General features: G+C 53.9%; 1 protein-coding gene across 4 annotated transcripts in view; it reads right to left on the bottom strand.

The window, feature by feature from the left end:
* ZNF618 (zinc finger protein 618) overlaps positions 1–27210 on the bottom strand; it is a 176253-nt gene that overhangs the window by 48148 nt on the left and 100895 nt on the right. For 2 of the 4 annotated variants that reach the window (XM_080820667.1, XM_080820668.1), the window contains exons 3-4: positions 11461–11720; positions 2421–2516 (exon numbers count right to left, since the gene is read on the bottom strand). In XM_080820667.1, coding sequence (XP_080676793.1) covers positions 2421–2516; positions 11461–11720 — 356 coding nt within the window. The remainder of the gene's footprint in view (positions 1–2420; positions 2517–11460; positions 11721–27210) is intronic. The other 2 variants (XM_080820669.1, XM_080820670.1) reach the window with 1 other exon arrangement.

Here is a 27210-nt window from a genome sequence, read left to right as displayed (position 1 = left end):
CCTAGGCGCGGAGGCCCGGCTCACCCCTCACAAACGCCCGCTGCCACCGGAGCCTGGGCCGCATCCTTCCTAAAAGAATGGTCAGGAAGCTCGCACCACACAGAGGCCCTGGCCCCACGCCAGGGTCAGTGCCCTAGAATGGCTAGGGCTAGGGGCCTAGGAATCTGCCTTTTACAAAAGGGTGCCTCAGTGGATTCTGAGCAGACCAGCGACCAGGTTTAGGAACCACTGATTCTAGAATAAGACAGACCTGGGAGGGGATCTCAGCTCTACCATTTACTGGCCGGGCCTCCATTCCTGACGGGAAAGGTGGATAATGCATGAGCCCAGGGGTTCAGGGAGTGCCCACATCACCAGCTCTTACTGCCTTTGGCCTCTCCTGGGAGCAGAGGCCTGTATACCGGGTGCAAATTCCAGGTATCAGATTAAGTCTGAGGAGCACTGAGCCTGGAGTCAGATGGTCCACTCGGCTCTGCCACGGCCCCCAGCAGACAGCAGGCACACCCCTTTTTCCAGCCAGAGCCACAGCGGCCTCTCCTACATGTAACCCAGGACGGTGACCCCTACATCTCACGACCAAGATCAGGACTAACAAGACACATCCTGTGAGCCGGCTGTCACACAGGTGGCCTCGCCACCTTACCACTGTGGGTCATAGAGGGGATGCTGTCATCCCAACACCAGCGTGGAACCTAGCGGCCTGTTACCCACTGATTTTATACGTGTTACCCTTGTCTCACAGAGGGAAAAATATAAATATGGGGAACGCAAAGATGAGACTGGGTATTTCTTTGTCTTTAGTCCACTGATTGGCATGCAATGGGGGCTCAATAAATCCATGGAGTCCTGCCGTTCTACTCATCTGTCACCGAGTCATAATGACCCTGACTCCCTTCCCGTACCTCTTCCCACTCTTCAGCAGTTTTTGCCAATTCCCTGTCAACCAACTGAGAATTTGTGGAACATCTTCCACGCGCCTGGCACCGAAGCCCCAACCACGGACAAGTCCGTGAGTGATCAGCGGCCTCCGTGACAGGAAGGAGACAGGCCACTAGGCCAGGGGATAGGCAGGGTGACGGGGTCACGACAGTGAAGTACTGAACCTGGTGCGTGCAGTGCAGGACCCTGATGTGGCCACAGCGAGGGGCCAAGGTCACAGGGGTGAACAAGCAGGAGGCAAAAGTAAAGGGCAGAGAGAAGGGAAGGCATCCCAGGGAAAGTGGACTCTCTCCCCAGAAGACTTGAGGCCACAGACAGTGACGAGCAAAACTTGGTTCAGATCTGACCCTCTTCCAGGTGAAGTCTCTGTGCCCCAGTCCTGCCCCCTCTCTGCCACAGACCTGGGCCTCAGTTTAGGTCTCTCAAACTGTGCAGTAAGTGCATGCTGCAGTGGGTCCCCCAACTTGCCCACCTACTTCATCCTGTGGATAAGCAGGCCAGGTCCCTCCCAGCTTGATGGGATTTTCCCCTCAACCCACAGAGCAAGCTGAGGATCCTTGAAGCCTTGCTCCTGGATCTCAACTCACACGGAGTAACAGGGGGGTGTAGCCATCAGTCTTGTACCCTCTCCTGGCTCCCCAGGGCAGAGTGGGGGCCCCTTGCCCCATGCACAGCGTCTTAGGATCCCCTCCCAAGGTCCTGCCTGTCTCTCACTCACCCTAAGACCCAGGCTTCAGGTGCTCTGTCTGCAGAGGGGCTGGATGCTCAGGTGGCTGGGGGCTGGGGGCCACTGCCAGGGGAGAGCGCACCAGAGCGGCAGCCCCACAGTGCGGTGGTGCCAGCACACCTGCTTCAAATCCCGGCTCACCACCTAAGCAGCCAAGGGTCCCGGAAACACTTGTGCCTCAGGCTTCCTCTCTAAGCACAGGAAAATGGTACCCACCTCAAGGGGGCGCTTGTGAGCAGTAATACTCTGGCTACTGAGCACAGTACACAGTACAAAGCAGGCACTCAGCACAGCACACCTGCTGTCACGATCCGCATGTCCCAGAGGTCTTCAGAACCCAACTTCCAGAACGCAGTCCAGAAAAGAGAGACCCATGATCAAGCTGGTGGGAGGCACGGGCGTCTTGGGAAGGTGTGGCACAGAGGGAACTTGGGAAGATGTCCTACAGGAACCCTGTTTAACCCCAGCCCTTCCAAAACACTTGGCCACAGGACTCCTTTATATAGCCTCGGCTTGTTTCAAAGTTGCTGCCCACAGCAGGCACTGCCAGAAGTCCTGATGTTCCAGACTTGCCGACTTCCACAAGCCGGCGTCCCTCCGACGGCCAAGTCCTCCAAGCCCCTGGCAGGCTCACAAGTGCTGCCCTCTGGCAGCGACAGGGCAGACGAGCATGGCCCCACATGGCCCTGTCCGGCCATGCCCCACCCTCACACTGGCCCCGATCAGGTCCTCCTGTCCCTTGGCCCTCACGTACCAGATGCGTATCTCAACGCTTGGTCAAAAATCCAGGTCCCTGAATAGCGGCTTCGCACCAATCCACCGTGGGGGCTGCCTTCGGGCGCTTTTCCATCTGAATTATGTAAAAAATCAGAAAGAGCCCTTGAAGTTGGGGGTTCCTGGGAGGTGGGGAAGGAGCCAGGTGAGGGGGTACCCCACATCTCAGGAAAGCCAGTCACCTCAGCTGCTGGGGCCTGGGGCCTTGGTTTCTCCATCCACACACAGGAGGGCGACCAAAATCATACGGTTTTCTTTTTCACTGGAGAACTTGTTCTGCCCAGCAAAATGACTCTATAGGGAGGCTATGCGCTGCCTATGCTGTGGCCCCACTGTTCCCCCCACTCCCCCGCCAGCCACAGTCACTGAGTACCCCAGTGTGGTGCAGGGTGGTGCTAGCGAGCCTTCCCGGGGATGCTCAGCTAAGACAGCCCCAGGCCCCACAACTGACTCCCTGCCAGGCACACCTCCTCACTCTGCTGGGCTCCCCCAGCAACCCCTGCGTCCTTTGTCACCACCACAGTCTAAATGACAGGTGCTTAATGCACTTCATTCGAGCCTCCCCTGCATCTCAGCAGAGCTGGCCTCCGAGCCCAACACACAAGCAGAAGCTAGCCAGGTGTGCAGCCCCGTGGCCAGCTCAGCTCACCCTCATGCGCCCAGCAGAACGATTATCGTCCCCATTTCTCAGATGAGGTAAGTAAGAGTAGCTCAGATCAGCGGTGATCCAGCGCCTGTGTGTGTGTGATCGCCACACCTCTGGGAGGCCGGAGAAGTGACAGTGCTTTTTAACATGTACCATCCACTGGGGGCACCCAGGTCTCGTTCCCATCCTCCATCCTCCCAGAAGTCCTGGATTGCTTGGGACAACTCCATACCCAGTTCACTGATGAGCGTGAATGTTCTAGGGGCCAGGCAGTCCAGGGTGGGGGCTACTCAGCTCCTGGCCGGCCAGTCTTCTGAGCCACCCTGCTGCCCCCACACCAAGTCATCTCTGGATGCCAAGGGAGCTGGGGCTTCCCCCTCAGTCCCAGGGCTCCCCCTAGCGTGGCAGGGGAGATGACCCCCCTTGTACCCCCGCTTGCCCTACCACGTCCAGTCCTACTGCGGGACTCCCAGAGTCCCCCATCAACTCTCACGACTGCCTGGGGCAGCAGACAGAGCATGCCAGCACACGGCAGCCCAGCCTCTTCTTCTCCCCAACCCCGTCACTAGTGACGCAAGAACCCACAGGCACTGAGTAACAGAACCTGTCTGGCATTTTCCGGAAGCACTTGGCAGACAACCTGGCTTAGCTCCCTCCCCAAGAGTGTGGGACAGACCAGGTGAGGCCAGCTGGGACCAAGGGGGGAGCTCTAGTTCCTAAGGCCGTGGAGGAAGAAGTCGGGAAGCTAACGCAGAGAAAGCTGCCCCTGAGGGCCAGGAATGAGGGCAGCAAGCCGCAGCCCTATCATGTGCACCCAGCTAGCTCCAGGCCAGCTCACACACCTTTCTAGATACACAAAATGCAACGAGGCAGAAATCTGGAGCAGGTGAATGAGAGGAAAAACACAAGAAGGTAGGGGTGTCAAAGAGTCCCGAAACCTCTCTTAGTTCCGGGACCCCGCAGGAGCGAGGCCCAGGGCCTGCTGGCGGACAAGAGAGCCAGAGAGGTAAATCATGGACAAGTGGGTTTCCCGAGGCTCTCCTGGCTTGGACTCAGCCCAAGTATCCTTGGGACCAGGGTCTTTCAAGTAGAGTACAAATCACCTGGGGATATGTGAGCACAGGTAGTTTTAAGAGAATCAATACCCTAATCATCAACTTTCAAATATATTCTTCCCTAAAATCAATGCAGCAGGGGGCGGGGAGGCCCCGCTCAGCGGGCTCTCCTTCCCACATGTCTCCTCACCGCCATCCTGATACGCTAAAAGCAAGACGATTCCTCACTCCCCCATCCCATCACGGTGCCCACCATGGGGGCTGCCCATCTCACGGCTCCAAGCAAAGAGGTCTCAGAGGGAACCTAGAATGGGGGCAAAAGCTAATGGCAGGGCACAAGGCCTTCTGTGAATCGGGTGATTTCCAATTCTTTACTCTCAACAAAACGGAAGAAGAATCTAATGGAATTATCAGCACAGAGACCCTTAAAAACAGCGTGTGATGACATACCCCATGAGATTTTCAGCACACAACTTGGGAAGAGTTCCAAATATTGAGTGACGCTCAAAACTCCATCCATCCCTGGTTCTTTACCTACGTGATTAAGCTTTCTAAGTACTTACATGTACAGAAACAAACAAACAAACAAAAAAACCAGGAGTTAAATTAATGCTGAATCTTGTCTCATTCAATAATGAGAAAATATTAATTCACAGAAACAGGAGGCAATTGAAAAAGAAATAAAACCCCATCCATTTCATTAAGAGGCGCATTTCCAATAATTTTTTTTATTTTTATGTTTACTGTTTATTCCAAATTTGTTTTCAACAAATGGACTAATACTAATACTAACTCAATCTGGGGGAAAAATGTTTTAAAAAGTAGAGTTTTATGATCCTGACAAATTTTTTAGAAATTTCTATTTCAATTTATGTACATCTTGTTGTGGGAGAGGAGTGTAAAACAGTGATCAATAAAAGACTCTCAGGCATAAAAAATATATTACATTAGGATAAAATCCTGCGAGGGAAGTGGACTGGAAATATGAGTTCAAGGAGAGAAAAGGAAAGATGTAAAATTTCTGACTGTTAAAGATGAGCCGGTTCGCATGTTTTTAAAATGGATGATGGCAGATATTAAACAGCAGTGGCTCTGGATTCTCTCCGATACGTTTAAAACAGTGGTTTCACAGTTGCATTTCCAAAAATGACACTTTTTTTTTTTTACACAATACTCCAAAAATTAGATCCTTTGCAATTATTTAAACTTTGGATAAAAATGTGAGATGTCAACTCGAAAATATGAAAGCATATACAATTTCTCAGAATTCTTTTAGGACGGAGGAGCATAAAACGTTGAAAGCCACCAGCCTGTCAGGTTCCCCCGGCTGTCCAGATGCGCCAACGTCCTGAGGCTCCCGCAAACGCTGCTGGGAGCTGTTTTGCATTTTCTGTCTCTCCGTGTAAAAAATGCTTTCATACCTGTTACCTCCCTGTGCCCCCAACATGCCTCCTGGAAACACAGGCAGATGTTTTTACACCCACCGATCGATGAAGATAGCACGGCTCAGAGAGGTTAAGGGTCCTATCTGAGACTCCCACCGCGGGGCAGATCCTGGGACTCTCGGATTTACAGCCCAGGAAACCTTTCCTGTGGGGACCCTCCACCCAGGACCCCTTCCCACCCTGACCCACCAGCAGCAGAGCTAAGACGTGCCTGGGAGGGTAGCCAGAACCCCTCCTTCCCACGCGGCTGCAGCAAAGGGCTGAGGGATGGTTCTGGCAGGCTCTGGGGTGAGGCCTGCCAACCACCCGCTGAAACAGGAAGCCATCAGCTGGCCTGATATGGGGCAGGACCTGGCACCTCCGTTGCCCGCATTTGTCACAGACCCAAATCCACGTGGCCCGGTCTGAACGGCTGTCTGCCCTCCTACTGCTCCTTCCAGAGCTGCAGCCGAGCCACTGCCCCCTTTCCCCGTGCCGCCTCCCCCGGGCAGTCCTGCGGGCGTGGAAACACCTCTACCCACTGTGCTCAAAGCTCACTGCTTAGAAACATCCGTGCAGTCCTCCATCTGCTCCTTGACTGCCTCCTGCACCCCGTCCAATGATTTCCGGGACAGAACTCGTGCCCTCCCAGGCCTGTATCTGGTTCCAGACAATTCCCACAGCCACACAGGTTCCTGTTACTGAGCTGAATACACGGGTGATGCCCCCTTATGGGTTGGGGCCAAGCAGAACATACCCACTCCTTCCCCTCCCACTCAGATTCTTCCAGTCATGATTACCTCTATCCCCCCACCCCCACCCCGGACTCCTACCACTGGCCCCCACCCCCAGTCTCTTCCTCCCCAGGACAAGGAGCCCTTAGCTCTTCCACGGGGCTGGAAATAAGCTGGTTGGCCCACACCCCACATCTGAGGAAGGGCCCCACTGGCTGGTTTGCTCCCTCCAGGGGCTCCTGTACCACTGGTCTCCAGGCACCTGCCGCTCTCCCTGGGCTCCCCTCACGTGTAAGCTCCCCAGGATTAAGGACCAATGTCTCACCATACAGAGACGAGCACCCACGGCTGGGTAGTACCTTCTGACCGCTACGATGGGATCCGAGCATCCTTCTCTCTCAGAACCAGGAAATGCTGCATGGACTGAACGTCCTGACTGCTCTAAACCCAGCTTGCCCTGTCTTCACCATCTAGGACAAGAACAGCAAGTAGGTTTCCACTTGCTACTTTTCAACCCCAGCTGCCCGGCAGTGCCATCCGGTGGAGTGTATTGAGGAGGATGCAGAGGCACACTGCTGCCATCCGCGGTGACCCGTCAGTGACGCCGGCTGCTGAGTGTGGGCGGAGGTGGCAGCGACGGGAGCGCCCTGTGTTCAACACTCCTCGTGGGGTTCTCGAAACCTCAAGTGTGGATCAACCGCCCTTGGGGCTGCTGTGCCGAGATTCGCGTGTAGCCCGTCCGGTGAACACAGGCCATCGGAGACCTCACTTCCCTTCACTTCTGGTTTTATCCAACGAAGTCATCGAGTTCAAGATCATCTCAGCGCTTCTGGCTCAAAACCCCCGGTTTCCCCCACACTGGCTCCAATGGCAGTGACGTTCTTTCTAAGAGCGAGAGATCGCTTTCTTAGCACAGGAACTTCTGGCAGCCAGGAAACAGCAGTCCCCACTGCAAGCCTGGCAGCCAGCCTCCTGGGCACTGATGCCCCTCCAGCCTCTCCCAGCCTGAGAAGCTGCCAGATGCCGTCCTCAGGTCCAAGCCCCATCTCCTCCACGGGAAGTGCGCTGGGTGAGGTCTGTGCCACTGGAAACCGTCTGATGGCCGCTACAGGGCCAGCAAGGACCTGCGGATGGGGCAAGGTTCCCCCACGGCGCAGCACGGAGTGACCATGGAGAACACTGTTCTATTCAGTAACAGAGGCCGGCTCTGAGCCCTGAGCATGGCTGGGGGAACGGGGCACTCCGGAGGCCCTCAGGTGCACAGAACTTCATGCTTCCCTGCCAAGCGGCTGGGGAACGTGTTCCTTAACTCCACACCACCCAGCCTGTGGCACAGGTGCGTTTAAAGGGATGGCTCTAATCAGCATTCGGCCCCTGGCCAGATCCCCAGAAATGCTTTCCCTCTTGTTTTCCTTCCAGGTGACACAGGGTCACTGTGAGATGGATAGTCCCTTCATGAAGTGGAAGAAAATGCCACTGACTTGCTCTGTGGACCACTCGGAGCCACTCTTTTCCTTTCTGTTGGCCTTTGTTTGCCCCTTTATAAAATGAGGGGATAAGGGGTGTCAAACCCGTAGCATACAGAGCCCCACTGCCTATTTCCACATCTGTAGCAGACATTAATAATCAATCATGCTTAATCACACTGCCCCATGCTTAATCACACTTTAGAACCTTTAACACAGAACCCCTGATGAACAGTAGCAATTACTCGGACTTGGCCCACTGGATGAAACCTACTTGCCATCTTGAGATCAGCTGAATTTGAAAGGCTCGATTCTTACATCGATTTTTTTTTTAAATGCTTTTCTTTCCTGGTACTGAGGCCAAGCCAGATTTCTCCGAGCGTGACCCCTGACAGAAACTACACCCCCAAGGAGGAAGGTCTGCCCCGACGGATGCAAGATGAGCCTCGATAACCAGCAGGGAAGGTCCAAACCCTGCCTGGTCTTTGGGGTTCCAAAACGGCGGCCCCACGCCCCCTTGCCACCGTGGCTATACTCCTTTTTCAATAAGGGTCTACCAAAAGCAGGTTACTTAGCAATGTCACAACATACCCAAAGTCCCTGGATTCTAGGGAGGCAGCACTAGCAGGGGCTCCGGGGACGGGACAGGTTGTCCTGTTCAGACAAGACAATGGAGGCTCAATTAGAACCCACATCCTCTGACACCTCACCCAGAGCCAACTTCTTCCCCAGCCCATTTTTTCTCTACGCCACCCTGGCGTATTTATTTCTTAGGCTTCAGAAAAATGCAGGAACTATTACTACTCTTCCCCCTTGAAGAGGTACTTGAAAGAGGTGCTCTCCGCCCCAGAACAGCAATGCTAATCCTACTGATAAAAGCTAGTCTTTACCAAGTACAACGCTGAGGGCTTTACAGACATCACCTCACCGAATCTTCACACAACCCCACAAACTGGCAGTTCTGAGAACTGAGGCACAGGGAGGTCAAGCAGCCTGCCTGATGTCCCACAGCTATTACATCAGAGAGCCTGGATGCACTCGGAGACTGAGCCCTGAGCTCATCTCCCTTGCACAACGCTGTTCTCTTCCACTGCCTCTTTTGATCTGCACACCCGTGAGTGGGCAGGATGGGGAGCTTCACTGAACAGAAGAGGACACTAAGGCACCGCAAAGCCAAGAACCCTGCCACTGAGCAGCCACCGAGCTGGAAACCACCATCTGTGGCCGGCAGCTGGCGCAGGGAAGACTCCCTCCAAACATTCACTAGCATGGCTGCCCTAGGCCTTCCCCACCAAACCCCGAATGCTGGCTCCGTCCCAAGATTCAGATTCACCTACTCTTCACTGAGCATCTCCTGGGGAGGACGAAGAAATAGCTCCTGAGTCCACTGAGTCTTAAAACACACCCTCTCCCCCCACAAGTGAGCAAGGGCACATCCTATCTTGGGTCAGTGGCAGATCCCTAGTGGCTAACACTGTCCTTAGACCCAGGGAACACATACTGATGGACGAAGGCCAGACACAGGCTCCTGAAAAGGCCCTTCTTCCCCTGGGCTTATTAGCACTGGGCTGTTGTTACTCATGCTCTTCACCAAGTACTGCCGGGTCATCCCAGTTCGGTCACGTGGGAGGATGGCATCTGCTGGCCACCTGCGGTTGGGTGGGGCCATGTGACTCATGTGGCCAATGACAGGGAGGGGACTTGACTCTTCTGTCCTCTGGGCTGCAGCAGGTAACAGCCAATTTGAATCCCTCCAGAATTTGCTTGCTTTCTGTCCCTTGGCCAACAGCATTTCACACAATGGCTGCTTTCAGCCTGGGTCCAGAGCAGAGCCCCCAGATGACCTGCAACGCACACGCAGTGTGACCAAGGAAGAAACCTTTGTGGTTCTGAGCTACCAAGAACTCGTTACTTTCAGGATCTGTTGTGACTGGGCATCACCTAGCCCCATCCTGACAGTTATGACACTAATGTCAGTACTGCCCCCTAGAAGCTGGTACCTTGCTGGACATTGTGTGGTGGAAGCAGCAAACCCAGAGACACAGATCAGACAAGTCCCGATGCACCAACCTCCACGGGCTCCTAGTCTTGTGGCAGAGGTAGGCACAGACAAGGGCCCTCTAATCTCAAACAGATCATGGGGAGTACCTAAGTGAGGGGCAAGGTAGAAACAGAACCTGCTGACTAGAAGAAAGTCAAGAAGGCTTCTGGGAGGAGGTGGCACTGGAACTGGTCTTGAAAGATGGGCTGGATCTGGGCATGTGCACATGGGCAAAGGAACTGCAGGGAGAGGAATGAGTACGAGCCAAGGGCAAGAGATGCCGTGGAAAGGCAGTGTGTGTGCTGGAATGCAAGGTCTAAAAAGGTCATAAATAAGAAATAGGCATCAGGCTATAGGCGATCTTGATACTACGGCCTTGACCCTAGACACAGTGGGGAATCCCAAGTTTATAAGCAGAGAGTGACATGGTCAATGACTTGTTTTTGCCAAGGCCCCTGGCAGCCAGAGTGGAGGGCAGGTGAGGACAGAGAGACATGAAGGCACGGCTGTCTGGAGGATGCCACAATGGCCCAGGTGGGCGGACAGAGAACAGCCAGGAAACGGAGGACGAGGCTGAGTCCTGGCAGCTGGGAAGAAGAGGCAACAGGACTCGAGTGTAAACTTAGGGACACAGACACAGGGGAACCTCCACTCGAGGCCCTGCATGCCACACGTGGGACATGAGCCCAGGAGTCTGGAGTAAGTGAGCCAAAGCTGGACCAGAGAGGACAGGGAAAGGGGAGGGAGGTGGCAGCGTGTCTAAGACAGGGAGGACCGTGTGGATGGGAACAACCAGGCAAGGCCTTGGCGCCAGGGTAAAGCCCGCAGACTTTATTTTACACACCAGGGGTTGCCAACCTGTACCACAGAAGGACCCGCACCCCAGAAAGGTCCTGTTAGGCAGATTTCAAAAGTCAAATTAGTCGCCAACACCTGAAGCCGAAAGAATTCACATCAGATGTTGCATTTCAGGCCTGTGGCATGTCCACTGAGATCCGGCCACACACAGCCCGTCTCCCACCTAATGACCGCGGCCATGGAGGCCCGAGCCGCTCCATGTATGCGCTGGGCCTCATGGGCATCTGAGTTTGTGACCCTGGCTGGGGTGCAGGCAGTCCCTGAGGGGACTCCCCCAGTGGGGGAGCAAGGACTGCTACGAAGCTCGTTTCCACAGAGCTCCTCTGAGCCTGACCCAGTCCAGAAGGGGCAAGGGAAGGTGCTGGTCTGTCACCAATGTGATCCGGCCCGGGCACCTGCTCCAAGCAGGACAGCACTGGGAGCCACCTTCAGGAGCCCAAGGAGGAAAAAACGCAGGCGGGCGTTTAGGACAATGAGCGATGTGTCTGTGCCAGACCCACCTGGGGGGCATGGGAGCCCCACAGCATGAGGGGTTCACCACACCTACAGAAAGTTCCAGGCATCTGACCTGAACAAAGTCTTAAAACACAGGCTGGGCTCTGACACATCAGGTGGAAAGGAAAGCGATCCAGACCAGGGCTGTCCAAGCCAAGGGCAAGTCTAAGGAGGCTAGGTCCTTCCCTGAAGGCAGCAGGGAGCCACCGAAGGCTCTCTCAGCCAGGGAGAGGCAGGCCTCTGCTCTTCGGGACTCCGACCACCCTGGTCCCAGCCCCGACCCTCTCAGGCAGGCACTCACCAAGGGTCTGCTGGTTGCGGACACCACCGATCACCACGCAGATCTCGGCGGGCACATCACCTGTCCCCTCCTTGCCGACCGCCTTCTTCTCCTCCTTGGCCTCCCCCTGCCAGATCACCTCCTGGATGTAGTCATCAGGTAGCTCGGTCTTCACCTTCACCTCCGTCATCGTCCCCTGCTCGGCACTCAGCGAGGCCTCGGCCGGCGCGGGCTCTGGCCCCTCCACCTTGGTGCTCTTCTGGCTGCGCTTCAAGCGCTCCCTGGGCGAGAAGAGAGTCCGCTCAGTGTAGACCCCGAGCCAGCCCCCAGACCCACCTGGGAGCCCACTGGCCCAGGGGCTTGCAAAATGTTTAGCTACGAATCTCACCCTGAAGCACACGAGCCCCACGGCAGACCCTGGGGGTCTTCCTGGGAACCCACTGTGCTCGGAGGAACACAGTCTGAAAACCACTGGGCTAGTATGGCTCCAATTCTACCCATTTTACAGATAACGGAAGCTGGGCTCTCAAGAGATCTAAACTCTTTAAACTGGAGTTACAAAAGACCTACAAGGGCCGCTCTGGATGGCTGGGATCAGTTCTCAATCAGTGCGCATACACATCAGCTGAGAATATGGGTAAAATGCCCATTCTGGTTCAGCAGGTCTGGAGTTTTGCCCGAGAGTCTGCTTCTCTAACAAGCACTCAGCCAGGGCCAGGGCTGCTCACCTTCAGTCTACACTCTGAGCATCAAGGGTTGAAGGGATGTGTGCAAGGTGCCCAGTGCTGTTCCTCCCTGGCAGAAGGGCTAGAGAGTTCATCCACGCTCCCCTATTCCCGGCAGACAGGCGACTATAAGCCAAAAGCCCCACTCAGACCAACACTCTGGCCTCCAGGTAGGTCTTCAAATATGGGAAGACATCCTTAAGGTCATGAGCTCGGTGCTGAGGGGGACAGGACCCCGGTTACTACTGAGCCTCCTTCATGAGGGACCCATCGCGGCCCCGAGCAGAGCTGGCACTTGCTCAGCCCCACCCACGAGACTGGGGGACAGGCCATGACATGGAGCCGGGTCGCTGCCATCTCTCGAGCAGACGGTTCGGGGGGCTGCTATCCTAAGGGCCCCCTCAACCTTTTGGCATGGGGTTCATCGTCACCACTGCCATCTCTGAGGTACAGGAGCCAAGGTGCGCAAGAAGGGGGAGATCACAGCATGGTCCAGGCTGGGGGTGCCGCCCCGCACGTCCAGCCCTCTCCGTGGACTGCACCTTAAGGCCCAGGCTCAAGGCATGCTCAGACAAGACCCACTAGCACACCGACTAGAGGTGCCAGGCTGGGAGGCAGGGACGCAGGTTCCGACCCTGGGTCTGCAATGGGCTTGCTGTGGGACTGTGGACAAGACCTTGCTCTGCTCCAGGCCTCAGCGGCTCCATCCATCACCAAGTACATGAGTCTGCTCATAATCTTGGTCCCTCCCATCTCTGAACTTGCTCTTGGGTTGGGAAATGGAAGAAAGAGAGGAGGAGGGCCCCAGCTAACGCGGAGGGAGCAAGGAGAAGACACTGGGGAGGTGTCATGGCCTGAACTGTATTCCCCCCACCTCCCGTTCATATGGTGAATTCTTAAGCCCCACCATGACTCTAGCTGGAGACAGGGTCTTTAAGAGATAATTAAGGTTAAATAAGGTCATAAAAAGTAGAACCATAATCTGATGGGCCTGTGGCCTTAGAAGAAAGGGAAGAGAGAGCTCTGTGTCCCCCCCTAATATGGGAGGGCACGGAGAGAAGGTGGCCTCACCAAAAACCAACACTGCGGGTGCCCTGATCTCACACTCCCACCCTCCAGGACCACGTGACGATACATCTGTCCGAGCCACTCTGTCTGCGGTCTTCCGTGATGGCAGCCCAAGCAAATACACAGGACTCAGATGGACAGCTAGCGTGAAGCAAAGCCTGGGGGGAACCAGCCAGAAGCCAGGGCTGTCCCATCAGCCACCTCCTTGCTGGGGTGACCTAAGCCGGCTGCCTAACCTCGGAGCCCCAGTTTTTCCATCTGCAAAACGGAGCTAACGGGACTGTCAGGGAAATGTCAGTCAACGAACCGAACACACACCACAGCAGCTGGCCTGTAACAGCTAACGGGACACGGCCATCATCGCTATTGTTAATAATGACAAAGTGTTATGGCATCTTGAGCACTCGGTGGGCCCAACAACGCTTCCTCCTGATGTGTCAGCCACACCAGGGCCACCTGATGCCATCGGAGCATTTGCCCTTCTCCGCAGCGGGAAACCTGAATCGGGGTGGTTCGATCGCCTCCGGGATCACTTCTTTTACTGATTTAACAAACTCTGAAGTTGCTTCCTATGGGCTGGGACTGTGCTAACATACAGACTTCTTTTCAGCCTGGGAACAACTGCGGAGGAAGCCTTAGGATGATCTGTTTTACAGAAAAAGAAACGGAGGCACTGAAGAGGAGAAATAACACGATCCAAGTCACACAAGTAGGAAGACGTGGGACCAAAATGGGATGCAGGCATCTTGGTTCTTAGCCTCGGCACACTTCGGCTAGGGGAGAAACCTGCAGAGGGAAGCCTGCCCACCTGCTCCTGGGGCGGCCCGCATGTCTCCCACTCCTGACCTTCTGCATCCAGAACAGACTCAGAACCAAGGTGTGAGTGGGGGAGCAGGGGAAGGCAAGCCGCCTGACTTTTCTGGCTGCTGCTTCCTCGGAGGGGACTATCTTGAGCTAGAGCCCCCTTGCTGAGGACTAGTGCCCCCTGGGAAGGGAGCAAGATGACCCATCCCCCACTTTATAGTTGTCACAGGGTCAAAAAGCCTCAGGCTCAGTGAGGCCCTAGGAGCCACAGGACCAGTGGGTCTGAGAAGTTAACAGGGGAGAGCTATGGCTTCAGGAAGGAGGATAATCTGCCAGCCAGCCAGCTACAGAAGGTGACATCCTGGGGGCGGGGCGGGGGGGGGTTCCTCCCCAGCACCGGAGCACCAGAGCAGAAGTGCATGGACAGCCTGGAAGGAATGGGCCATGATGGACTCAGATGGAAGGTTCTGTGAAGGTGGATGGTTGGTCACACAGCCAATCTCAGAACTGCCGCTCCCAAGTTCTGGGTTCTTGTGCAAATGACTCCAAACTCCCTTCCATGCCTCAGTCTTCATACCCCTACAGTGGGGACAAACACAGCACCTGCCCCACAGCGCTGTGATGGAGAGACAAGCCAAGGTCTGCAAGGGACCCGGAACGGGGGACCCGTGGAGACATTTACGCACGTTGGCTGTCTCACACAGGGTGCCGGGGAGGGAAGGATGCAGAGGACACAGGGAAGGGCCTGCCACGGCCCAGACATCACTGTAGGGACTGTGGAGATTGTAAATCAACAGTAGTTCAGGTCCCATCACTATCAAATCCTGGCTGGTGACCCTGAAAGAGCCTATTTCCACATCAGTGAAGTGGGGAACCCCACATCCACTCAAAAGGTCTTGTGAAGTTCAACCGCAAAAATAGATCCAGGACTTCGTCTAGAGGGACTCACAGAGCGGAGATGCTCCCGCCGGTGGCGACTGCTGACAGTTACTGAGACCGCTGCTCCCTGCCCGAGACCACGCAGACGCTAACAAGGCCCTGCTAGTCCTAAGGCTCACAGGGCACGGGGTGGAACATGGGGACCCCGTCAGGGATTGAATGCCAGCCCACAAGTCTCGGGGGTTTGGCCCTGGCTCATCCTGACCCTGACTGCACAAAAGGTTAAGCCCCAAGGACAGAGCAAAGGCACTTCCAGAACAGCAAAGAGGCCCCCTAGAGACACAGGCCCCCTGCCTGCGCTCCCTGTGACGACTGAGGTCACAGGGAGGGAAGGGAACAGAACAGACTAGACTCTCCCCTTTCTTCCCTGCCAACCTTCGGAACCTGAGCCTGAGGTCTATGAGCACTTGCCCATCCCACCTGAACAGACTCAGTGTCCCTTCCTGCTCTCAAGGACCCCACCACCATCATGATGTCCTGGTGGGAGGGAGGAACTGCTGGAGTCAGACAGGCTGGGCATCCATACACACTGTGACCTTGGGCTAGGCTCCCTGAGCCTCAGTTTCCTCGTCTGTTAAAGAAGGACCATGATCCCTGACAGCTTGGGGATGGGGAGACGAGCCAGGGAGCCGGGCAGGGTGGATTTCCAGGCACAGCAGCTGCCATTATGCCATTGTCACTAATTCATGGGGATGCCCCCACCTTTGGGAAGCCTTCCCAGCTTGCTCAAGGGGGAGTTAGACCCCCTTTCTGAACACCCACCAGGACCCTACACGAGACTCTTAAACTGGGAGCCATGTGTGCCATCCTGTCGCCCACAGACTCTCCTTTAAATGGGACAACACCCCCTCCCCCCGCCCAGCCTTGGCGGCACCAAGGACACTGGCAACTTCTCTTTTCCTGGCTTCATGCTTTAGATTTATAAGCCTAAATGTTGCTTTTCTTGGGTGCTTTGCATTTAATTAGGTGTCCTAATAACAATGGAATCACTGAAGTACTTATATCACTTTGAATTAGTGGTGTAGCATCTTCTAACTTCTTTAAAAAATTTTTTTTCATATATCATTTTTTAAAATAGAGCTCATTATTTTAATTATATCCATTTAAATGTACAGTGGAGCCCTTGGATATTCTCAGCACGAATCATTAGGTATATTAGTGAAAAAGCACTCGGAATCTATCTCCATGCTGACACTCCATAATCTATTCTATTTGTGTCGCTGTAAAATAGATTTATATATAGATAACTACAAAATAGTTGCTCAAGATATGCTATGAATTTTATATTTAACCTGAGTCACACTTCAACATAAAATCTAAAGTCAGGCACTAAAAAGGATATTTCTCTGTAAGTAGATATCGTCTGTGGCCACTGGTTCCTGCTCACGCCAGAATCCCAAGGGAGAAGCCAGACCAAGTGGGTCCCTGCCCAAGGATTTCCCCAAGAGCACTGACCCTTCGTTAAGGCAACGGCTCTCAAAGTGTGTTCCCTGAGGGCCTAGGGGTTCCACAGCAGTGGGCCAAAAGTACTCTCGAGGCCTCAATAAAGAGCATGGCGTTGAGTGGGGTTCCAAGACCCCTGCTCCCTCTTTGATTTTTAGCCTGATGTATGTATACATGGGCTTCTATCTCCCTGTTGTGGGGTAAACGGTGCTCCCCTATTCGAGATATCCCCATGTCCTAATCCCCAGACTCTATTAGAAAAAGGCTCCTTGCAGATGTATTTAATTTCAGGATAAGATAAGAATCACGGTGAATTACCTACGTGGGCCCTAAATGCAATGATAAGCATCCATATACGAGACACACAGGGCCTATGACGGACAGAACAGGGGACAAGGCAGAGAAGAGGAGAAGGCAACATGACCACGGAGGCCAAGACAGGAACGACGTGTCCACAAAGCGAGGAATGCAATGGCCACGAGAAGCTGGAAGAGACAAAGAACTGAGTCTCCCCCAGAGCCTCTGAAACAGAACAAGTTTCTGGTTTAAGCTCCCCTAGTCTGTGGCAATTTGTTACAGCAGCCACCGGACACTACTAGGCGGTGTCAGACTAGCCCTGGAGAACCAGCTCCACCGGGGTGAAGTCTGCAAGCCGTTCCCCTCCGTTTTCTTGTGCTTCCTTCTTACTCATGCCCAGTGCTGCGTGTGGCCCCTCCGCTGTGCCTGCACAGCCTGCCTGGGAAAGTTTCAGAAGCAAATCTCTTCTGGGTTTTACCAGATGGTTCTTCAAGTGTTTCGACCCTCCCCAGCCCATCTGGCATTCACGAAGAGCCCTGGAGCCAGATGCAGAAACCGAAGCCCAGCACAGGGCCCGAGCCTGTTTGGTTCGCAGAAACCGAAGCCCAGCACAGGGCCCAAGCCTGTTTGGTTCACATCCACGCCCCAGGCCGAACACCAGGCCTGGGGTACAGCAGGAACTCAGTCCACACTGGGAATGAAGGGCATGCCCAAGGTCACACAACTTCCAGGGACCAGGAACAATTTTTCTGACTCCTATTCTGGTGCCGTTCCCATGAAGCCAGACAGCCTAAGACAGTACAACCAAACAACGTTACCAGTGGATTTGGGGCCCAAAGACAAATGCCACTTCTGGCCACGTTGGAGAAGAGCTGCAGGGAGTGCCGTGTGGCCAGGAGCCAGACAACTTTGTTCTGGGTATAATTCTCCATCATTCCACCAAAAATGCTAAAGCTTGAAGCTCTACCAACTCACAGTAGTTATGCGGGTTCTCCGCACGCTGGACATCACCTTGCCCTTGCCTGACTCAGTTTCCCCATCCGCATGACGAGTGCACTGGAGTCTAAGGCTGTGACAGAAGCCAGACCTCCCCCAGCAGGGTGTGTGCCCCTTCTCGCACAGGCTTGGGACCAGTGCCCCCATCTGTGTCCCAAGGCTCGGCCTGAGGACCACCCCACCGCCTGCGAAGGCTCCGCTTACTCACCTCAGTACTTCCGCCCCTGAAACAGTGGGAAGGGTGGGTGCAAAAGCTCTAATCGCAGTGTGTAAATAATGACTCGTTAACTCCCGCTAAAATAAAACTTCATTAAAAGACTCCACTCATTAGGAATGAGGGTAAAGGAGCCTCAAGCTGAGCTTAAATACACTGTCCACAAATGCACAGATGTACAGGCTGTTAACGGAACTAACGCACACCTAAGCCATGACCTCGGGGGCTGCGTGTACCCTGCTGTGGAGGCTGACCACCGACCCAGTCCGCCGACGCTACCCATGTGCCCACTCCTGATGACCTAAGAGCTGCAAATGACTCTTCCCTACTCACAGGTGTCAGCAGGCCCCTTCTTGGCAAGGCTTCCAAGTCCAGTGAGGTTTCTGCCTCCCCCGTTCCACCAGGGCTGCTCTTCCCAAGGCCTCCCAGGACCTCCATGCTCCGAGAGCCAATGGTCCCTTCTTGTCCTCGGCCACCTTATCCTCTGTCGGCAGCCTCGGATGAACCTCCTTCTCCCCTGTCAAACTCTGTGTGCCCTTTGGCTCTGTGCTCAGCTGGGGGGCCTCCTACCTCCAACCCTTCTCTGTCTCCTGCTGATTCCTCTTCGCCAATTCACCCTCACACGCTGACATGTACCAAGGATACATTCTAGAACCTCTTCTACCTTTATCCACACTCACTCCCTAAGTGATCTCATCCAGACTTGGGCTTTTAAATATTAACGATGTGATGATGAATGCCAAATTCCGTCTCCAGCGTGGACCTCCCCCCGAACTCCAGACCTACACACATAACTGCGGACTGGACACCTCCCCCTGGATGCCCAAGAAGCACCCATATTTAACAGGCCCCAAATGAGCTACTGCTATACCCCTTCCCCCAAGTCCAGACAATCCTGACTCCCATCCCAGTGCTCTTCCGGCTAAACCCCGCAATCCACGATACCACAATCAAACAACCGCACACTTCTCGATTTCAGTTAGGAGCAATTCCAACCCTCCAGCTTCTCAGGCCCAGACTCTAGAACCAACCTGTCTTCCCTCTCCCTCACTCCATAATGAGTCCACTAGAAAATCTCGCCACCTCCACCTGCAAGATGTGTCCAGAACCTGACTCCTTACCAGCCCCCGGTCCCCGCTGCCTTCCCCAGCCTCCTGTCTCGTCGTCAACTACACAGCCAGTCTCCTGCACCTACCCCTGCCCAACTCCCCTAAGTCAACATTCAACACAGCAGCCAGAGGGACCTAGTTAAAGCAAGCCAGGTCATGTCATCTCTGGGCCTCAAAACCTATTACAGTCCCAGACCTCACCCGAGCAGCAGCCAGAGTCCTGACCCCCAGGGCTTCCCAGAACCTGCCCCAGGAGCCCACTGCCTTCACCAACACAGCCCCTTGTGGGCCACACCAGTCTCCCTGCTGTGCCCTGAGCACATGGGGCCTGGGGCCTCTGCCCCTGCTCTTTCCTCTGCCCTTCCCGGCTGCCCCCACGGTTAGTGCTCACGCAAACATCCCCGGGCCAGCAGAGACATCCTAGCTGCTTGATCTACACCCACACACAGCTCACCCCAGCCTTCCCTACCCCATCTCCCCAGTCCCCACTATACCCATTCTGTTCACTATTCATCCTGCACTCACCCACCAATCACCTCTTATCCCCTTTGCTGTCTGTCTCCCCGGCTGGAACGTGAGCTCCAGTAGGACAAGGACTCTCTCTTGTCCATTCCCTACCACCTCCCAGTGCCCACAGCTGCACCTGGCACAGGGGAAGCCATCAGTAGGCGCCTGTTTCCTGAAGGAGCCATGCAGCAGTGAGTCTTGGAAAGGGTGGTATGAGCGCGGCCTTCAGGGTGTCTCTCCCTCGCTCCCCACCCGACTCACAAAGAACGTCGATGGTTTAACCGCGTCCGTTAACGTTCAGAACCGAAGTCAGCGCGATCCGCCCCCAGGCCTGGGCACCACATGGCCCGGAGATGCTCAAGGGGAGCCCCATTCTGAACCGAGAAGCTTATTCCACAAGGGCCGCATTCTCATCTGCTCCTGTCCGGGGGGACTTTTCTCAAATGTAGCGCACTCTTCCGTTCTCCTGAAATGCCAAAAGAGGGCAGCCGGACGATGCTCTGACCCCGAGTCTTTTTCTTCTCCCGCTCTGCAGAGCTATTACTGACACGTAAAGATATGGAAGGTGCAGATGCACAGTGACGATCTGTCCTGCAAGGGGTCACCAACTCTCGACCCTGCAGACCTGGGATGACGAACGTCGCTCAGCAGCCTCAGACCCGCAGGGCCCGGGATGGGGAGCTGAGCTCCCAGGGCAGCTGCCATCTCTGACATCCACCCAGAGCCTGCGGCCTCATCCCCACGGTTACTGGGAAAGCCCCTCTGTGCCTCTAACGGGGTCCAGCTGCGAATCTGCCCTCTGATTCCACGTGGCTGAGAGCCCTTCAGCCATGAAGGCTCTACCCACTGCCCGTGTATCCCTGTGCCTGGCCCCTAGCGGACAGCCGCTAACGTCTGCTGAACGACACAGACAGAGAACAACCAGAGGTGCACGTGTCAGGGTGAAGGTGGAGGTGACTGTGGTAAGGATGCTGTCACAAGGGGAGGAGGACAAGGGCGGCTACTCTGAGGCGCTCTGAGTGGCTGGGATGGGCTGGAGGCACAGTGCTTCACCCCATGTCCAGGCACCACCCCTGTTCCCGGTGCCTGATAGATGCTCAGTAGAAAACTGAGGATCAGAGACACCGAATGACTTTTTCAGGGTCACACAGCTTTCTACGGACAGAACAGGATGCGCCCAGATCTGCCTGACTCCAACCCCTGGGCTTCTGGTCATGTGGATGACTCGTTTTCCCTTCTCAGGAGGAGAGACGATTAAAGAAACAAAAACAAAGCACTTGTTGAATGAACAAAGTCTGGCTTATCAACCAGAAACTCCCAAGAGGTGGGGAACATTCCCCCTTGTCTCCTCCTGTATCCTCAGCATCCTGACGGAACGGGGCACGTGCCAGATACTTAACACAGTAACAGAGAAATGCGATAAAACTACGGCATGGAGGGTTCCACGTCTGCTACGGAGAAAGTGCCTGGGCTTTATGCTCCCTGTCGACCTCTAAGTCCCCTTGACACGTTCCAAATTGGCTGCCATGTGCAGACGTGTCCTGTGGACACAGAGTCTCCTGTTTTTGGTGACAAGGACAGGAACCAAAACAGGGATAAAGCCTGCGGCTTCCACCAGCCTAGAAGGACCAGGAGAGAGATAACCTACAGCAAAACCCCACTTTCCACAAACCCCAGTAACAAGGCCAGCGTCTGTCTGTATTTACTATTCCACCCATGTTTCAAATCTTCACACCATCACCCATGCCTTCATAGCCCTCAGAATTATCTGCACTTCCATTTGTCATGTATCCCTGATACATTTTAATAAATAGTCAAGGAGAAAAGATGAGATTAATAGATTAAAACTATTAACCTATTAAACAACTCTTAACAGTCTAGAAATTCAAAATAACCTACAATGCATAAATATATCATTAGTTTGAGATCATTCCCAGGCACTTAATTTTCTTTAGTGTATATTGTCAGTCAGCCACGACGCTGGGTAATACTAGTTCAGAAAGGCAGCGTGAAGATTTAAATATTAAGAGTGAATTCCCTGGTTAATTTAAACCGAAAAGAAAAAAGGCAGGAGTCTTGAGCGATGCTGTCAAGTCACAAACTCCGACATGTGGCAGGACGGGGCCCTCCGGGTAAAGCTGGGAACTTCTCTTACGAGAATCAGGGCACAAGGAAGGCTGGCCCGGGCTGTTAGAAAGAATTACCATTAACAGCATTTTAAGTAACATGCCAACTTCGCTGGAAAGGCAGGTAGCAGTGGGGCAGTCTGGACCCATCAGCAAGGCGCACGGTCCTTTCAACACTCACCCTGTTGAGAGGTTCCCCTCACCCCGCGGTGGCAAAGCTGCAGACTCCCGTTTTCTCACCGGGACAGAACTCCCTCACCAGGGAAGGTGGGGAAGGGGAGGCCCCCGAGGGGTTCCTGCCTGCCGTCCTGCACAGATCCTCTGGGGCAGCCACAGGCTCCCATGCAGATCCCAGAGTGCAGCCAAGTCAACCAGGGGAGACTGAGGCAGCCCCCAAGCTGGTCCTCATGCTGGATGATGAAGAAAGATTCTCCTTCTGCCACCAATGCGATTTCCCACCGAGGCTGTGACTTTGCTACTATCCCCTCCAGTTCTGTCTCTGACGCCCAGCACCTCTGACCACTGTCTCCTTGGAATGAAAGATAAAGAACTTCCCGAGAAGACCACTGTGCTCCCACCATCCTGCCCACGCTGACAACGGAGGCCCGGAGCTCCCCAGCTGCCGGCCTGCCAATGTGTCCCTGACCTGGTCCAGGTCTTCCCGAGGTGCCTGGGGGCTGGGCTCTGCCAAGCTTCCTAAGCCACCTACACCCCCTCTGCTTGCACGTAAGCCCGTGAAGTTAACGCGAACCGCTCAGGGCCACCTGAGAGATTCGAGGGCAGCGACGCATGTAAGGAAGGCGGCCGGCCCGGCCCCACGCGCACAGCGGGGCTCTGCCAGTGGTTAAGTTCTTTTCTCTCGTCCTTACCATGCATCTGCCAGACAGAAATGTAGAAAGTCTGGGCAAACTGTCAAAAACATCAGCTCTCGGTCCACCGATGGAGTACTCATACATGAACGCAGAGGGGCGACTTTAGGGTCCCCTGAGAACAGAAGACATGGGGGGCATGGCCACCCCCCTACACCAGCAGTGACAGGAGGGGGATGAGGACACATGCTGCAGCTAAGTTCACTGCAGGATGGGCCGGAGGGAGTGATCAGGAAGGTAGGTCTGGAGCCTGCGGACATTGTGAAGCACCAGGCTTTGCGTGGAAAGCTGGAGAAAGCATAAGCCAGGGGAGAAGGATCTCTTTCGTGTGGAGCCAGACAGAGGGGGAAGCTGTGGAAATTTCCTGAGTTGTTTTCTCAGATGAAGGGCCTCTGGCATCAACGGCCTCCAGAAGCAGCCAGGCTGGGTCACCCTCGTTACCGTCATCAACGCGGTGCTTCCTCAGGACAAGAAGCCAAGACTTCCAAACGCCCTGAGTGGTTAAGAACAAGGGCCCGACAACATTCTGAATCTGCTCAAGGAACACAGAAGGGAGACTCCTGCTAGGAGTGTGCACTGAATGGAGGTTTCCTAGGGACCGGTCACCTCCCTCCACTGGACCACCCCAAGCTTGAGAGCCACAGTGCTGCTGGGCAAAAATGATTCACCAGTTTTGATGTACATCAGTTTGCATTTCTGCGGCTGTCTCCACAGGGCACACCTAAGGATGTGCCTGAATTTTCAAGAATCCGCCCTATCTGCATGCAGAGTCTAGGTCTAACAATAATAGATCAAGCAGAAAGGAAACTCTGCCCACCAAAAAAGCACTGGCCCCCCAGGGGATGCGTATATGAACCCCAGAGTCAGCCTGCGATTTATGATCTTTGAGGCCCAACTTTGCCCCAAAGTTCGATAAGCTGAGAATACACATTTCTGGAAATCACATCCGAGCTCCAATAACAGAAACATAAACCCAGAGTCAAGATAAAGATGTGCCCTGGCTAGAATATACCCAGAATTCTTAAATAACTCATTCTGCTGCTACCGTACTGGACACTGACTACCATCGGGCCTACTGCTACTGCCGGCTTTTGTGCAAATCAAATTAATTTGTTTAGGGCTACTTTTATTTTACCGCTGAAAACTAAAATTCTAAACAAGAAGATGTTCTTTAAAAAATAATTCTGTAGCTGCACACACGTGGTGATCAGATTTAGAGTCCACCCGTGAAAAATCTTAGCTTCAAGGACAAGACTCGGCTAGGCCCAAAGCTATTTTACTATGCACGTGACCTTGGACAAGCCTATTGCTTGATTCCCTCTGGGGAGGAGGGGTAGCATCACAACTTCAGAGGGCCGTTGTGGGGACCAAGGGGGATCTGTGCGTGATCCTGCATGACACAGGAACTGGATTGTGGTCAGCCCTCCACCCCGACCCTCGTCCCTGACTCCAGTCCTTTCTACAGTGTCTAGACTCAAGAAGAAATCAATCGCCATCCCACTGCTATCTCCTCCTAGGAAGGGAATCCAGCCTGGTGATGATAAAAATAAACATTTTTTGAACACCTACTCCGGGCCAGGCACTGTGCTAAGCGTATGCATATTACTATTATACTTAATCCTCACTGACAACATTATGAGGGAAGGTCTAATATCATACCCATTTTACAGATGAGGACACTGAGGTCGGGTAAGTAGCCCAATGTCATACAACCAGGCAGTGGGTAGCCCCAGGACCTGAACCTAGGCAGTCTGGGCTCCTCAACACAGTGCTAATAAGCTGTTTGGCCTTTAGTGAGGCTAGAGAGAAGGCAAGGGAGAAATCTGGCAGACCAGTCATGGAGAAGCATGCATTTTTTGGATGGACACAATGCTTTGCTGAATCAGATTCCTCAGACCTGAGGAGATACAGCCTTTCGGAAACTCACTTCCAAGCCAAACTTCTAAGGTCCTGCTTGTTCTGAACCCTTGGCAACACCTCTTCAATCTTGCCCCTTGCAGAGTTTATTCACCTCCTGGCAACTGGTATGATCCTTTTAAAACCAAATCGTACCATGCCCACCTCTGCTCAAAATCCCCAGAGGATCCCCCTATCTCATGCAGGGTAAAGGTCAAGGTCTTGAGGATAGCCTCCAAAGCTCTATCAGTCACGTCAGCCCCCTTTCTGTAGCTCCAACACAGTGTACACGCTCCTGCCCCAGGGCCTTTGCACCTGTTGTTCTCTCTGCCTAGATGTGGTTCTCCCAAATGACTGCTTTGCTCAGTCCCTCCTTTCCTTCAGACCCATGTTCAAATGTCACCTTCTGGTGATGCACTAACTCCTTCTGTCTCTCCCAATCCCCCACCCTCCCTTCCCCTCCACCCACCTCACAGCATTGTTTATCTTATGACATACCATCCATTTTATGTATTGATTACATCTCCTCCACTCTTGCTAGAATATGAGCCCCTCCAGATTTCTGTTTTGTTCACTGTTGTATTTCCAGCACCCAGGTCAGATTTGTAGAATGAACCAGTGAGTTTTGGTCTTACCACTTCCCCCACTGCACCCCCAATCTGTATACTAGATCCTGATTGCTAGTTAGGCAACTGGTCCACACAACAACCAAATGAGTCCCTTAACCTCTTCTATCCCTGGTTTCCTTATCTCCAAAATGAGACAGTTACTCCAGATTATCTCCAGAGCCCTATCAACTCTGACAGCCTTCAGTGGACCACCCCCCCCGCCCCCCCCCCCGCCAAAAAAGGCAGAATTCTTCATTACCACAAGCCTGTAGCTACATTTACTTGATTATAAAGACTGCACTTCCTTTAGAATGTTCCCCAGTTAAGGCCCACAGCCCCCATGCCTCTTAGCATAAGTGGGGCTTGGCTGCTGTTGTGCTCCGAGATTTGTAACCTGCGCACCAAGTCAGCATTAACCTCGAGTGCTGGGATCACTGGTCCTGTAAAACGGACCCCGGCTGGGTTACAGAGAAGTAAACCAAACCACATTTGGTTGTTTCTTAGGATCAGAATCACCACCGCTCCTGGTCCCCCTCAATTTAACATGAATTCCTTAGCAGTCCATGCTGTTGGTTTTGGGGCTCAGCCAGAGGCCCTCTGGAGAAGTACCAAAATTAGGTGTTCTGGGCCAAAAGACAGGCGCTGGGAAGAAAGCAGAGCCCGGCGCAACAGCCGAGGGGGCCATGGCATAGCCAGGAGTGGACGCCCATGTCAGAGGACCAGGGGTCCTTCAAGGTCATTCCCGAACAGGGTTGGCACAGCCTCACACTGACCTCAGGGAGCCTCACCCTCGTGTTTCTTCACCTGAAACGGGGACTAAATGCGCCTAACATGCTAGAGTGCTCACATGTCTAAACCTCACCTGGCCAGGCCACGATCAAATTCACAACCGGCCTTAAGTTAGGCCCGCGTTAAAGCTCTCTTGACGTGTGATGGGTAATTCGCTTTTCGGACTGAGCGCTGGGACACAATACAATAGCACTGTTTTGGTTTCTCAAAGACGCTCTATTAGCTTTAATTATACAATCAATACAAACTCACTCGTGGTGCTCCTTCGAATTCCCTGCCTTCTTGACAAGCCCCTTGCCCATGGCACAGCCCCAGGTCCCTAACAGACTCTTCTAACATCTTAACTGACCACTTCATCCTGAGAAGGGGGAGGGCGCGGTTGTTAAGCACACATATCAGAGAAATCAGACCTGGGTAGGCATCCCGGCTCTATCACACACTTTCCACTGGGGAGCCTGAGCCTGAAGCCTCAGCTTCCTCATCTGTAAAGTGGGACTAATAAGAGTACCTCCTTCACAGGGCTGTTAGAAAGACTGCATAAGTTAACAATGAACTAAATCACTTAGCTCTTACTTACTGACATTTAAGTGCTGTCTGAACGGTAGTCATTATTATTAGAAACTTCTTCTTTAGGTCTCAAGTCACACACAACCCTTAAGATTTGGGCTGGCCCTTCCTGGTACCTATTCTGGCATTGTGGCAAGAACACAAGGGCTCCACCACTGAGTGTGTGCAAGCCTAGGCTGGTCAGGTGGGACAAAGAGATGGCACACCTACCATCTTCCCCCTCCTCTGACCAGGACAGGCATCGCTAATCTATCCCCGCACTCTTCTCACTCTGACTGCAGCCCGTGCCTCGTAAGACTCAGTTCAGAACTTCAGGCAGCTACTACCACTATGGGGGCACCTGCCTGCTGTCTGCCCACCTGCTGTGGGAGAAATTCTACAATAGAAAGTTAAGGGCAAGGTGCATGAAAAGTCATGAGAAACAGATGGAGGTCTGTCTCTGTCCACTTCTCTAGACACTCAAGTATCTGCTGAATGACTGACTAATCAGCTTTAAATCCATTGCAGCAGGGGCTCAGTAAACACGGAGGGCAGTGGGAGAGGCTGGCCAGACCCTCACTCAAGCACAATACTGGTGAGTAGAGAAAGTACCCTGCTTGGGCAGGTTCAAGGCCTGACATATGACCCTGAGCAGGGCCATCCTTCCCCACGTGTCCAGTGAGAGGGTGGGACTAGACAAACCCCAAGGGCCCATCCAGTCCGGACATTCCAACCCAGGAAGCACTTGCACACACTCCCAGTCTAGACACTCCCACTGCCTCCGTAGACCACAGCCTCATGCACTGCTCTTCACACAAAACCCCACAACCAGGGG

This window comes from Martes martes, assembly GCF_963455335.1.
Source record: "Martes martes genome assembly, chromosome: 12".
NCBI classification, from domain to species: domain Eukaryota; kingdom Metazoa; phylum Chordata; class Mammalia; order Carnivora; family Mustelidae; genus Martes; species Martes martes.
This window is presented reverse-complemented; position numbering and strand designations above follow the sequence as displayed.